At 42.7% G+C, this 15,919-nt stretch overlaps 1 protein-coding gene across 4 annotated transcripts in view; it reads left to right on the forward strand.

Moving 5' to 3' along the window:
- The window catches only part of LOC118391978 (Kv channel-interacting protein 4-like), a 239,256-nt gene that overhangs the window by 206,302 nt on the left and 17,035 nt on the right, over window positions 1-15,919 (forward strand). For 3 of the 4 annotated variants that reach the window (XM_035783508.2, XM_035783507.2, XM_035783506.2), the window contains exon 2: window positions 4,291-4,415. In XM_035783508.2, coding sequence (XP_035639401.1) covers window positions 4,291-4,415 — 125 coding nt within the window. The remainder of the gene's footprint in view (window positions 1-4,290; window positions 4,416-15,919) is intronic. The other variant, XM_052459510.1, reaches the window with a different exon arrangement.

Consider the following 15,919-nt stretch of genomic DNA (forward strand, 5'->3'; position numbering starts at 1 on the left):
CGGGTGTCATCATTACAGGCCCATTAAAGTGTTTCTCAGGGTTCAGCAGCCCTCATCTTGAGGAGGCTCTTTGCCAGAGGGGCTGTGTTCTTAGGTCTCTAACACTAATTACCTCGCTGCCGTGATATTTCATAGGAGAGATCGGGACACCGGCAACCGTTTTGGGGGGTTTTGCTCTGTTTTGTCATGTAAGGTTTTCTAATGAAGGGGCAAGGGGAGGATGTGAAAAGAAAATAGGTTCCTTGATTGGTTGGCTTTTGAAATGTGCTTGAAACTGACCCTTAAGCCTAATGTCAAATAATGTCCAATTGTAGTGATCATCAAGTGAATATGGCTAAACTGACAATGACTGCACGCTACTAGCCTATATTCTTATTCTCCTGAGACTGATACTGTGGAGCTGAAATTCAATTGTCTGTAGGCCTTTAAACCATTAGTGTCCTTTGCGTGAATGGCATATTAATTGGATTTCCTTAGCAACAGGGGTGATACAAATGTGTGTATTTGCTCTTGTGCTGTAATTGTACAACATTTAATTTTGTCTAAAGTCTCCTTTGGCTGACTATGGTGGATAATTGGTTCAGAACAGTCATATTAAAGCCACTGCATTTAAGTGGGGACTACATGGTATGCTTTCCCCACAGAAACGGACTACTGCATTTGGGGCCCCGGGCACCGACCTCCTTAAAGAAAACAGATTTTGTTTTAGGTAAATGGCCAACTTCCTGCAATTGTGTTGAAAACATGTCTATTCTACACGATTTATCATGAGACTATGAGAATATTTAGCAGATTTCAAGCAAATTTCCTGTTATTCTACACATTTTGCCATGAGATCGAGTGAGAATCGTACAGTTTTACAGCACATTTCCTGCAATTATAAACATTTTGCTATCATATGCTGTCTGGGGGGCCCACAACCCCTCGAAATAAAAATCATATAATAAAATTGGTTCGAGAACCTCTGGAGTTCGGGGGCTGCTGGACACGTGCCCTGCGTAACTGTGGCTGGATAATAACCGCAGCACAGTTAGCATATTTAAAAGAACTGTTTGACGTTTAAATCGTAGTCCCATTAACCCTGCTGCTGCTATAAAAAAAGTGATGGTTTAATAGAGAACTAGGGTTTCTTCTAATTGATTTGATTAACGTGGGTAGTGTAAACTACACACTTCTAATGTCTGTGCTTAGAGGGTGATTCGGGGTTGTGTGATCTTTGTGGCACAACTGACTGAAATAAACTCAACAACTGAGACAAACTGAACAAGTTCCACAGACATACAGTGGGGAGAACAAGTATTTGATACACTGCTGATTTTACAGGTTTTCCTACTTACAAAGCATGTAGAGGTCGGTAATTGTTATCATACACTTCAACTTCAATTGTTATCGTACACTTCAACTGTGTGAGACGGAATCTAAAACAAAAATCCAGAAAATCACATTGTATGATTTTTAAGTAATTCATTTGCATTTTATTGCATGACATAAGTATTTGATACATCAGAAAAGCAGAACTTAATATTTGGTACAGAAACCTTTGTTTGCAATTACAGAGATCATATGCTTCCTGTAGTTCTTGACCAGGTTTGCACACACTGCAGCAGGGATTTTACGGACTTTCAGCTCCCTCCAAAGATTTTCTATTGGGTTCAGGTCTGGAGACTGGCTAGGCCACTCCAGGACCTTGAGATGCTTCTTACGGAGCCACTCCTTAGTTGCCCTGGCTGTGTTTTTCGGGTCATTGTCATGCTGGAAGACCCAGCCACGACCCATCTTCAATGCTCTTACTGAGGGAAGGAGGTTGTTGGCCAAGATCTTGCGATACATGGCCCCATCCATCCTCCCATCAATACGGTGCAGTCGTCTTGTCCCCTTTGCAGAAAAGCATCCCCAAAGAATGATGTTTCCATCTCCATGCTTCACGTTTGGGATGGTGTTCTTGGGGTTGTACTCATCCTTCTTCCTCCAAACACAGCGAGTGGAGTTTAGACCAAAAAGCTCTAATTTTGTCTCATCAGACCACATGACCTTCTCCCATTCCTCCTCTGGATCATCCAGATGGTCATTGACAAACTTCAGACGGGCCTGGACATGCGCTAGCTTGAGCAGGGGGACCTTGCGTGCGCTGCAGGATTTTAATCCATGACGGCGTAGTGTGTTACTTATGGTTTTCTTTGAGACTGTGGTCCCAGCTCTCTTCAGGTCATTGACCAGGTCCTGCTGTGTAGTTCTGGGCTGATCCCTCACCTTCCTCATCATTGATGCCCCACGAGGTGAGATCTTGCATGGAGCCCCAGACCGAGGGTGATTGACCGTCATCTTGAACTTCTTCCATTTTCTAATAATTGCGCCAACATTTGTTGCCTTCTCACCAAGCTGCTTGCCTATTTTCCTGTAGCCCATCCCAGCCTAGTGCAATTCTACAATTGTATCCCTGATGTCCTTACACAGCTCTCTGGTCTTGGCCATTGTGGAGAGGTTGGAGTCTGTTTGATTGAGTGTGTGGACAGGTGTCTTTTATACAGGTCAGGAGTTCAAACAGGTGCAGTTAATACAGGTAATGAGTGAAGAACAGGAGGGCTTCTTAAAGAAAAACTAACGGGTCTGTGAGAGCCCGAATTCTTACTGGTTGGTAGGTGATCAAATACTTATGTCATGCAATAAAATGCAAATTAATTACTTAAAAATCATACAATGTGATTTTCTGGATTTTTGTTTTAGATTCCGTCTCTCCCAGTTGAAGTGTACTTATGATAAAAATGACACCCCTCTACATGCTTTGTAAGTAGGAAACACTGCCGATTTTACAGGTTATCAAATACTTGTTCTCCCCACTATATGACTAACAGAAATGGAATAATGTGTCCCTGAACAAAGGGGGGTAAAAATCAAAAGTAACAGTCAGTATCTGGCGTGGCTACCAGCTGTCTTAAGAACTGCAGTGCATCTCCTCCTCATGGACTGCACCATATTTGCCAGTTCTTGCTGTGAGATTTTACCCCACTCTTCCACCAAGGCACTTGCAAGTTCCCAGACATTTCTGGGGGAAATGGCCCAAGCCCTTACCCTCTGATCCAACAGATCCCAGATGTGCTCAATGGGATTGAGATCCAGGCTCTTTGCTGGCCGTGGCAGAACACTAACATTCCTGTCATGCAGGAAATCATGCACAGAATGAGCAGTATGGCTGGTGGCATTGTCATGCTGGAGGGTCATGTCAGGATGAGCCTGCAGGAAGGGTACCACATGAGGGATGAGGATGTCTTCCCTGTAATGCACAGTGTCGAGATTGCCTGCAATGACAACAAGCTTAGTCCGATGATGCTGTGACACACCGGCCCAGACCATGACGGACGCTCCACCTCCAAATCGATCCCGCTCCAGAGTGCAGGCCTCGGTGTAACACTCATTCCTTCGACGATAAATGTGAATCCGACCATCACCCCTGGTAAAACAAAACCGGGACTAGAAAAAGAGCATAGTAAAGAGCACTTTTTGTCAGTCCTGTCTGGTCCAATGATGGTGGGTTTGTGCCCATAGTCGACGTTGTTCCATCTGATGTCTGGTGAGGACCTGCCTTATAAATAGGCCTACAAGCCCTCAGTCCAGCCTCTTTCAGCCTATTGCGGACAGTGTGAGCATTGATGGAGGGATTGTGCATTCCTGGTGTAACTCGGGCAGTTGTTGTTGCCATCCTGTACCATTGTGTTGTTCGGATGTACTGATCCTGTGCAGGTGTTGTTACATGTGGTCTGCCACTGCGAGGACTCTCAGCTGACGGTCCTGTAGCACTGTCTTAGGCGTCTCACAGTATGGACATTGCAATTTATTGTCCTTGCCACATCTCCACTCCTCATGCCTCATGGCAGCATGCCTAAGGCATGTTCACGCAGATGAGCAGGGACCCTGGACATCTTTTTTTGTTGTGTTTTTCAGAGTCAGTAGAAAGGCCTCTTTAGTGTCCTAAGTTTTCATAACTGTGACCTTAATTGCCTACTGTCTGTAAGCTGTTAGTGTCTTAACGACCGTTCCACAGGTGCATGTTCATTCATTGTTTATGGTTTATTGAACAAGCATGGGAAACCGTGTTTAAACCCTTTACAATGAAGATCTGTAAAGTTTTTTGGATTTTTACTAATTATCTTTGAAGGACAGGGTCCTGAAAAAAGGGACGTTTATTTTTTTGCTGAGCTTATAAGGACAGCACACACTCCTTTCTCTTATGGGTGAAATGTAGTCAGTTATCGTCAGCTTCTGAATGTCTCACTCCTTCTTCCTCCTCTCCAGACAGCGTGGAGGATGAGTTGGAGCTTTCAGCCGTCCGCCATCGCCCCGAGGGCCTGGAGCAACTGGAGGCCCTGACCCGCTTCAACCGCAAGGAGCTGCAGATCCTCTACCGAGGCTTCAAGAACGTAAGTGGGCCAGTTTAACCACGCATCCAAAATGGAATTAAGAGAACATGCATTGTCTCTTTTCTGTCTCCCCATAAATGTCCCACTCCAAATATCCATGTAGTCAGACTCGTGTTTCCATTCTTAGACCGTTCTTACCATTTGAGGACCACTTTGGAAACAAGTGTTTTAATTAATCATTTTAAGTGCTTTCCTCTTGGTCCACATTGTACATACGGTTGAAGTCGGGAAGTTTACATACACTTAGGTTGGAGTCTTTAAAACTCGTTTTTCAACCACTCCACACATTTCTTGTTAACAAACCATAGTTTTGGCAACTTTGTGCATGACACAAGGAATTTTTCCAACAATTGTTTACAGACAGATTATTTCACTTATAATTCACTGTATCACAATTCCAGTGGGTCAGAAGTTTACATACACTAAGTTGACTGTGCCATTAAACAGCTTGGAAAATTCCAGAAAATGAGATCATGGCTTTAGAAGCTTCTGATAGGCTAATTGACATCATTTGAGTTAATTGGAGGTGTACCTGTGGATGTATTTCAAGGCCTACCTTCAAACTTAGTGCCTCTTTGCTTGACATCAAGGGAAAATCCAAATAAATCAGCCAAGAATACACAAGTCTGGTTCATCCTTGGGAGCAACTTCCAAATGCCTGAAGGTACCACGTTCATCTGTACAAACAATAGTACACAAGTATAAACACCACGGGACCAAGCAGCCGTCATACTGCTCAGGAAGGAGACGTGTCTCCTAGAGATGAACGTACTTTGGTGCGAAAAGTGCTAATAAATCCCAGAACAACAGCAAAGGACTTTGTGAAGATGCTGGAGGAAACGGGTACAATAGTATCTATATCCACAGTAAAACGAGTCCTATATCGACATAACCTGAAAGGCCGCTCAGCAAGGAAGAAGCCACTGTTCCAAAACCACCATAAAAAAGCCAGACTACGGTTTGCAACTGCGCATTAGGACAAAGTTCATACTTTTTGGAAAAATGTCCTCTGGTCTGATGAAACAAAAATGGAACTGTTTGGCCATAATGACCATCGTTATGTTTGGAGGAAAAAGGGGGAGGCTTGCAAGCCGAAGAATACCATCCCAAACGTGATGCACAGGGGTTTTAGCATCATGTTGTGGGGGGTGCTTTTCTGCAGGAGGGACTGGTGCACTTCACAAAATAGATGGCATCATGAAGACGGAAAATCATGTGGATATATTCAAGCAACATCTCAAGACATTAGTCAGGAAGTTACAGCTTGGTCGTAAATGCATCTTCCTTATGGACCCAAGCATACTTCCTAAGTTGTGGCAAAATGGCTTAAGGACAGCAAAGTCACTCCATGGCCATCACAAAGCCCTAACCTCAATCCTATCGAAATGTGTGGGCAGAACTGAAAAGGCGTGTGCGAGCAAGGAGGCCTTCAAACCTGACTCAGTTACACTAGGTCTGTCAGCAGGAATGGGCCAAAATTAACCCAACTTATTGTGGAAGGCAACCTGAAACATTTGATCCAAGTTAAACAATTTAAAGGCAATGCTACCAAATACTCATTGAGTGTATGTAAACTTCTGACTCAACTTCTGGGAATGTGATGAAAGAAATAAAACCTGAAATAAATTATTCTCTCTGCTATTATTCTGACATTTCACATTCTTAAAATAAAGTGGTGATCCTAACTGACCTAAGACAGGGAATTTTTACTAGGTTTAAATGTCAGGAATTGTGAAAAGGTGAGTTTAAGTGTATTAGGCAAAGGTGTATGTAAACTTCCGACTTCAACTGTATGTGACCGACCGGGCTCGATTCCGTCTTATGTTGCAAATTTAGATGATTATAAAAAGTAATTGTTACATTTTATTAAAGTAGAGACTTGGTATATGGTATGTCATACACTATATTTGAGGAACAATGGGAAAGTAATTATGCTTTGAAAGTTGATCAACTTTGGACCTAATTTTTGAGACATGGCCCTTGGAATGTTTTGGTACACTTACTGGAGAGCTCTTCTTTGTCTACAGTACACCCATTCAGCATTGTTTACACCCTCGTTAAGCTTTAGACCCACCGTCTCTTGAAGGATTCACATGTGAGGCCATGTACTTTAACAACCAAAGATTTCAAGAGGGCTGGTTTATACTATGGGTGTGGTCATAAATGTCATCTAGAGTGTACCTGTGGATGTATTTCAAGGCCTACCTTCAAACTTAGTGCCTCTTTGCTTGACATCAAGGGAAAATCCAAATAAATCAGCCAAGAATACACAAGTCTGGTTCATCCTTGGGAGCAACTTCCAAATGCCTGAAGGTACCACGTTCATCTGTACAAACAATAGTACACAAGTATAAACACCACGGGACCAAGCAGCCGTCATACTGCTCAGGAAGGAGACGTGTCTCCTAGAGATGAACGTACTTTGGTGCGAAAAGTGCTAATAAATCCCAGAACAACAGCAAAGGACTTTGTGAAGATGCTGGAGGAAACGGGTACAATAGTATCTATATCCACAGTAAAACGAGTCCTATATCGACATAACCTGAAAGGCCGCTCAGCAAGGAAGAAGCCACTGTTCCAAAACCACCATAAAAAGCCAGACTACGGTTTGCAACTGCGCATTAGGACAAAGTTCATACTTTTTGGAAAAATGTCCTCTGGTCTGATGAAACAAAAATGGAACTGTTTGGCCATAATGACCATCGTTATGTTTGGAGGAAAAAGGGGGAGGCTTGCAAGCCGAAGAATACCATCCCAAACGTGATGCACAGGGGTTTTAGCATCATGTTGTGGGGGGTGCTTTTCTGCAGGAGGGACTGGTGCACTTCACAAAATAGATGGCATCATGAAGACGGAAAATCATGTGGATATATTCAAGCAACATCTCAAGACATTAGTCAGGAAGTTACAGCTTGGTCGTAAATGCATCTTCCTTATGGACCCAAGCATACTTCCTAAGTTGTGGCAAAATGGCTTAAGGACAGCAAAGTCACTCCCTCCATGGCCATCACAAAGCCCTAACCTCAATCCTATCGAAATGTGTGGGCAGAACTGAAAAGGCGTGTGCGAGCAAGGAGGCCTTCAAACCTGACTCAGTTACACTAGGTCTGTCAGCAGGAATGGGCCAAAATTAACCCAACTTATTGTGGAAGGCAACCTGAAACATTTGATCCAAGTTAAACAATTTAAAGGCAATGCTACCAAATACTCATTGAGTGTATGTAAACTTCTGACTCAACTTCTGGGAATGTGATGAAAGAAATAAAACCTGAAATAAATTATTCTCTCTGCTATTATTCTGACATTTCACATTCTTAAAATAAAGTGGTGATCCTAACTGACCTAAGACAGGGAATTTTTACTAGGTTTAAATGTCAGGAATTGTGAAAAGGTGAGTTTAAGTGTATTAGGCAAAGGTGTATGTAAACTTCCGACTTCAACTGTATGTGACCGACCGGGCTCGATTCCGTCTTATGTTGCAAATTTAGATGATTATAAAAAGTAATTGTTACATTTTATTAAAGTAGAGACTTGGTATATGGTATGTCATACACTATATTTGAGGAACAATGGGAAAGTAATTATGCTTTGAAAGTTGATCAACTTTGGACCTAATTTTTGAGACATGGCCCTTGGAATGTTTTGGTACACTTACTGGAGAGCTCTTCTTTGTCTACAGTACACCCATTCAGCATTGTTTACACCCTCGTTAAGCTTTAGACCCACCGTCTCTTGAAGGATTCACATGTGAGGCCATGTACTTTAACAACCAAAGATTTCAAGAGGGCTGGTTTATACTATGGGTGTGGTCATAAATGTCATCTAGAGTGCCAGAGTGTGCTCTGGGTGTTCTTAAACTCAGAACGTTTTCAGATTGTCAGTTTGTAAATTAAAAGCATTTTGCTCTCGGAGCGTTCATAGAGCACACTGGATGCTCTGGCTGAGGAGTACGGTTGACCCGAGCATTCTGACCTAACAACAGCAGTCAAGCACCCAAGCTAACTGGCTAACGTTGGCCAGCTTGCTAGCTACTTCCAGACGCAAATGAGAGAACTGTTCACTCTGACCATTTTACTCGCCCTAGCAGAGCTGTTTTATGTTATCCAGAGCGTTGGCTCGCCGCCATTGGACACTGGAGCAGTGAAACGCGTTCTCTGGAGTGATGAATCACACTTCACCATCTGGCAGTCCGATGAACAAAACTGGGTTTGTCGGTTGCCAGGAGAACGCTACCTAACTGAATGCATAGTGCCAACTGTAAAGTTTGGTGGATGAGGAATAATGTTCTGGGGCTGTTTTTCATGGTTCTGGCTAGGCATCTTAGTTCCAGTGAAGGGAAATCTTAACGCTACAGCTACAATGTCATTATAGTTTGGGGAAGGCCATTTCCTGTTTCACATGACAATTCCCCCATTCACAAAGCGAGGTCCATCCAGAAATGGTTTGCTGAGATCGGTGTGTGGAAGAATTTGACTGGCCTGCACTGAGCCCTGACCTCGACCCCCATCAAACACCTTTTGGATGAATTGTAAGTCCAATTTCGAGCCAGGCCTAATCTCCCAACATCAGTGCCCGACCTCACTAATGATTTTGTGGCTAAATGGAAGCAAGTCCCTGCAGCAACGTTCCAACATCTAGTGGAAAGCCTTCCCAGAAGAGTGGACACTGTTATAGCACCAAAGGGGTGACCAACTCCATATTAATGCCCATGATTTTGGAATGAGATGCTCGATGAGCACGTGTCCACATACTTTTGGCCACACAGTGTACCTCACTCGAGAATACTCAAGGATGAGTACTAAAGGAACAATTAGGTCACACCTCAAATGCATTCGATATACTATTTAATGACTAACGAACAATCGGGTCACACAAGGTTCTTTAGAGCGGCAAGTGTACAATAAAAAGGTCTTTGTCACCTCTGTTAAGAACCGTAATGAGATGACCCAGAATTAACTTGACCCAAATTGTCTGGTGACAAATGGGTAGGCCCACAGCCTATGACACCGCATCCCGAGTGGCCCTGGTCCCTGTGGACACTACCCAGAGACACTGTGATGTGCATAGGGGAAGTCTACCCATTAGCCCCCCACCACAGGAGACTGGAAATAAGGGCTGATAAGTTCTCTAATGCCTGAGGCGGCTCTTAATTGTCACCATGTTGTCCCCTGACGCCTTGTCCCTATGGAATCTCCCATCAAAACATTTTTAAGACCCCTTCCCCTACCTCTAGAGCTTTTTTTTTCTCTCCTCTTTCGCTAAGACTGTTTTAAGGTGACATTTGGTCTTGCATGTTCAATGAGAGTGGCCTCTCAGCAGAAGCCAGACCCATCACTCCTCTACAGTTAGGCAGTTATTGTAGTTGGGCACATTCCCAATCAGGACAGTGTCTCACAGCTTTTGACTAGCTTTTGTCCATTGTCGAGGCTATAGCTCTTTAACTTATTACCCGCTCAGGTCAAAATCCTGATCTATGGTTCACGCTCAGCCAGTGTCAGGGGCAGAACACAGGAAAGCTTTTTAAAAAACTGGCCTGATAAATGTAATCTGGAACAGTCTCTATTCTAAGCAATTTTGGCCCTGTGTCCTAGACGTCTCAGTCTTGGGTGCGAATCATCGCTCCAAGGTGAGCATCTGAGGGTGGTAGGAGAGTCTTTTTGAACATCAATCTTTACGAGTAAGACATTTATAACCCCTCCGAGCGGCCAGAGTTTGGCTTTCTCTCGGATCAGTAGTTCCCAGAACGAGACCTTTGGCCAATTATTTAGATGTCCGAACAGGGCTTTATTCAGACCGATGTGGTCATATGTCCAACACTGCTCGTCTTTATCGTCAGACGCAGTATGAAGGTTGTTTCTCGCATTGCCGACCTCATCCCAGACTCCTGACAATAGCAACCCAATCTCCTCACGTCTGACCAATTCTTCCAAACTGTTCAGGAATTCCGAGCCAGGGCATCGGCCTGGGGCATCAGATTGCCACCTCAGATTGCAACTCTTTAAAATACATCAGCGGAGATGCCGCTGTTAAAACTTCTCAGTCAGTAGCTTGATTTTCCACATATATTTCCTTCCCCGACCTTGACGAGATGAGTCATTGTAAGGAATTTCACGTGCGGCTGGGGTTGCATTCCACAAATGAGTTATGATTTTCTTCTCATGGATGAGTTCATTTCACAAGTTTATCAAATTAATACAGATACACTGAGTCATCTCAGACCCATTCAAACCCATATGTAGAGAAGTGCACTGTCATAGAGTAACAATTTTGTGAGATTTTACTCTATTTTGATATTGATTGACGTAAACACAGACCAATCATATCAGCACACCAACATGCTGACAATATTCATTGGACATTTTTCTATTTGGCTTTAGTAGGTTTCATTCTCCTCACAATTGAGATGAGCTCTCTGGTCTCTCAGTGAGATTTACAGTGAGGGAAAAAAGTATTTGATCCCCTGCTGATTTTGAATGTTTGCCCACTGACAAATAAATTATCAGTCTATAATTTTAATGGTAGGTTTATTTGAACAGTGAGAGACAAAAATAACAACAAAAAAATCCAGAAAAACGCATGTCAAAAATGTAATAAATTGATTTGCATTTTAATTAGGGAAATAAGTATTTGACCCCTCTGCAAATCATGACTTGGTGGAAAAATTTTGTTGGCAATCACAGAGGTCAGACATTTCTTGTAGTTGGCCACCAGGTTTGCACACATCTCAGGAGGGATTTTGTCCCACTCCTCTTTGCAGATCTTCTCCAAGTTATTAAGGTTTCGAGGCTGACGTTTGGCAACTCAAACCTTCATCTCCCTCCACGGATTTTCTATGGGATTAAGGTCTGGAGACTGGCTAGGCCACTCCAGGACCTTAATGTGCTTCTTCTTGAGCCACTCCTTTGTTGCCATGGCCGTGTGTTTTGGGTCATTGTCATGCTGGAATACCCATCCACGACCCATTGTCAATACCCTGGCTGAGGGAAGGAGGTTCTCACTCAAGATTTGACGGTACATGGCCCCGTCCATCGTCCCTTTGATGCGGTGAAGTTGTCCTGTCCCCTTAGCAGAAAAACACCTCCAAAGCATAATGTTTCCACCTCCATGTTTGACGGTAGGGATGGTGTTCTTGGGGTCATAGGCAGCATTCCTCCTCCAAACACGGCGAGTTGAGTTGATGCCAAAGAGCTCCATTTTGGTCTCATCTGACCACAACACTTTCACCCAGTTGTCCTCTGAATCATTCAAATTTTCATTGGCAAACTTCAGACGGGCATGTATATGTGCTTTCTTGTGCAGGGGGACCTTGCGGGCGCTGCAGGATTTCAGTCCTTCACTGCGTAGTGTGTTACCAATTGTTTTCTTAGTGACTATGGTCCCAGCTGCCTTGAGATCCTTGACAAGATCCTCCCGTGTAGTTCTGGGCTGATTCCTCACTTTTCTCATGATCATTGAAACTCCACGAGGTGAGATCTTGCATGTAGCCCCAGGCCGAGGGAGATTGACAGTACTTTTGTGTTTCTTCCATTTGCGAATAATCGCACCAACTGTTGTTACCTTCTCACCAAGCTGCTTGGCGATGGTCTTGTAGCCCATTCCAGCCTTGTGTAGGTCTACAATCTTGTCCCTGACATCCTTGGAGAACTCTTTGGTCTTGGCCATGGTGGAGAGTTTGGAATCTGATTGATTGCTTCTGTGGACAGGTGTCTTTTATACAGGTAACAAGTTTAGATTAGGAGCACTCCCTTTAAGAGTGTGCTCTTAATCTCAGGTCATTCATTACCTGTATAAAATACACCTGGGAGCCAGAAATCTTTCTGATTGAGAGGGGGTCAAATACTTATTTCCCTCATTAAAATGCAAATAAATTTATAACATTTTTAAAATGTGTTTTCCTAGATTTTTTTGTTGTTATTCTGTCTCTCACTGTTCAAATAAACCTACCATTAAAATGATAGACGGATCATTTTTTAACAGTGGGCAAACGTACAAAATCAGCAGGGGATGAAATACTTTTTTCCCTCACTGTGTGTCACCATGACCGAGATGAACTTGACCTCACCTCACAGAATGTAAGTGGACGTTTTTGCGGGTTCTCTAGCCCCTGCGTTTTGATGGAATCGATACAGAAAACATTTTAGCTGTCTCTTTCAGCCGGCTTGACCACTTTACCTGTCTTCGCTGGCCTTGATCAAACGCTCTCCTCTAAATCGAGCTCTTAACAACTTTAGGTGCAGTGTGAACTCTGTTCTCTGTGAAAAGCAAAACATGCAGCAATCTGTTGCGCGTTGTGTGATCTGAAGTGAAGATGTTATTGTTTGTGTGGTGGCTTACATTTTAGTCAATTGGCTTGATTCCAAACTGAAAACTTCCCACATTCTCCCTGCCCTTGTAGATTTGCCTTCATCACTCTGGAAGGACCTGACAAATTAAAGCAATATTACTGAATCTCTATACACATTTCTTTCATCTGGTCTCCTCACATGTGCTAGGGCGAGTCACTGCACTGTATAAAGGGCAGCAGTAGGATGTTTCTTTGTTTGGGACCCAGCCATTCTTCATTACTTTGCCATTTAATCACTATGTCCAATTAGTGTTGACATCTGTAACCTCCCAACAGTCTCTGGGGTTTCAAGGATAGCGTGAACACACTGCATTTCCACTCTGCACGGCTCACAACCATATTTTGATTAGCAGACAATAGGGCTGAAATAAGGGAAGCCGTTTAATGGTGCAACATACTATAACCATTCTGAGCATAATTACTGTACTCTATATGGCCTCATGCAGTGTGAAAAAGCAGTGTGGGGGGGGGGGGTTGACAAGAACACAAAAGTGTTTTAATTAGCACTAACTTTGCGAAACAACAAAGGCTCCAAATAAATATTGTCTACGTCGAACTTTGTGTCTGTACAGCAGACACCTTGATTGGTTTAGTGATTAGGTTTGAAGTTGATTCAACAGAGTACGCAGGCCATGGAAGAACTGGGACATTTTTAGCTTCCAGGAATTATGTAGAGATCCTTGCGCCATGGGGCAGCGCATGATCATGCTAAAACATGAGGTGATGGCGGCGGATGAATGGCACGACAATGAGCCTCAGGATCTCGTCATGGTATCTCTGTGCATTCAAATTGCCATCGCTAAATGCAATTTTGTACGTTGTCCGTAGCTTATACCTGCCCATTCCATAACCCCACCGCCACCATGGGGCACTCTGTTCACAACGTTGACATCAGCAAACCGTTCGCCCACACAACGCCATACATGTAGTTGTGAGACCGGTTGGACATAATGCCAAATTCTCTTAAACGATGTTGTAGGCGGCTTATGGTAGAGAAATTAACATTCAATTATCTGGCAACAGCTGTGGTGGGCAATCCTGCAGTCAGCATGCCAATTGCATGCTCACTCAAAATTTAGGACATCTGTGGCATTGTGTCGTGTGAAAAAATGCATATTTTAGAGTGTCCCTTTGTCCCCAGCACAAGATGCATCTGTGTAATGATCGTGCTGTTTAATCAGCTTCTTGATATCTTGGAAAAGGATATCTTGCAGTTTAATCAACATCTTGATATCTTGGCAAAGGAGAAATGCTCACTAACAGGGATGTAAACCAATTTGTGCACACAATTTTAGAGAAATAAGCTTTTTTGTGTGTATGGAAATGTTCAGGTATTTTCAGCTCATGAAACATGGGACCAACACTTTACATGTTGCGTTTAAATATTTGTTAAGTGTAATAGCTTATATGGAGATTGTCTGACAAACAAATATCTGAGGTATAGTATATTAGAATTACTGCAATATCCATGATTATGCATTTGTAAAATACAGTGCCTTCAGAAAGTATTTACACTTTTTCCATATTTGGTTGTTACAGCCTGAAATTAAATGGATTAAATGTTGTGTCACTGGCCTACACACAACACCCCATAATGTCTAAGTGGAATTATGTTTCTAGAAATGTTTACAAATTCTTTAAAAAGACAAAGCTGAAATGTCTTGAGTGGCAAGTCTAAATAAGTTAAGGAGATAAAAATGTGCTTAAAGTCGCATAATAAGTTAGACTCACTCACACGAATTTTGAATAACTACCTCATCTATGTACCCCACACATAGAATTATCTGTAAAGTCCCTCAGTCAACCACAAAGATCATGGAGGTTTTCCAAAAATGTTAAATTAGATTAATTTTTTTTTTCACCTTTATTTCACCAGGTAGGCCAGTTGAGAACAAGTTCTCATTAACAACTGCGACCTGGCCAAGATGAAGCAAAGCAATGCGACACAAACAACAACACAGAGTTACATTAGGAATAAACAAATGTAGAGTCAATAACAAAATAGAAAAAGTCTATATACAGTGTGGGCAAATGACATGAGGATGTAAGGCAAGAGTGTAGATGTGCAGATGATGATGTGCAAGTAGAAATACTGGTGTGCAAAAAAGTAACTAATAACAATATGGGGATGAGGTCGGTAGATTGGATGGGCTGTGTACAGCTGCAGTGATCGGTAAGCTGCTCAGACAGCGGATGCTTAAAGCTAGTGAGGGAGATATAAGTCTCCAACTTCAGCGATTTTTGCAATTCGTTCCAGTCATTGGCAGCAGAGAACTGGAAGGAAAGGCGGCCAAAGGAGGTGTTGGCTTTGGGGATGACCAGTGAGATATACCTGCTGGAGCATGTGCTACGCAAAGAAGGGTAGCTATTGGTAGATGGGTAAAAAAGCATGGTGGTGGCTGCCTCATGTTGTGTATGCATGTCATCGACAGGGACTAGGGAGTATTTTAGGATAAAAAAGAGAAGGAGTAGAGCTAACCACAGGCAAAATCCTAGAGGAAAACCTGGTTCAGTCTGCTTTCCAACAGACACTGGGAGACACATTTTCCTTTCAGCAGGACAATGACCTAAAGCACAAGGCCAAATATACACTGGAGTTACACTACAGTTTTGACTTAAATCGGCTTTAATCTATGGCAAGACTTGAAAATGGCTGTCTGGCAATAATCAACAACCAACTTGACACAGCTTGAAGAATTTTTAAAAGAATAATGTGGAAATATTGTTCAATATTCCAGGTGTTCAAAGCTCTTAGAGACTTACCCAGATAGACTCACAGCTGTAATCGCTGTCAAAGGTGATACTAACATGTATTGACTCAGGGGTGTGAATACTTATGTAAATTTGATATGTCTGTATTTCATTTTCAATAAATGAGCAAAAAATATCTAAAAACATGTTTTTACTTCGTCATTATGGGGTATTGTGTGGCGATGGGTGAGAAAAAATACTATTTAATCCATTTTGAATTCAGGCTGTATCACAATAAAATGTGTAATAAGTCAAGGGGTATGAATACTTTCTGAAGGCTCTGTATATGAGATAATTATTACTTTGACACCCTCAACGTGTAACCTACAATTCCAAACACAGGACTTTTAAAGCCAGGACTAGATCAAGCTTATATAGACAGCATAAGCGGTGTACTGTATACCCAGTA

This window comes from Oncorhynchus keta, chromosome 13 (genome assembly GCF_023373465.1).
Source record: "Oncorhynchus keta strain PuntledgeMale-10-30-2019 chromosome 13, Oket_V2, whole genome shotgun sequence".
Classification (NCBI taxonomy): Eukaryota; Metazoa; Chordata; class Actinopteri; order Salmoniformes; family Salmonidae; genus Oncorhynchus; species Oncorhynchus keta.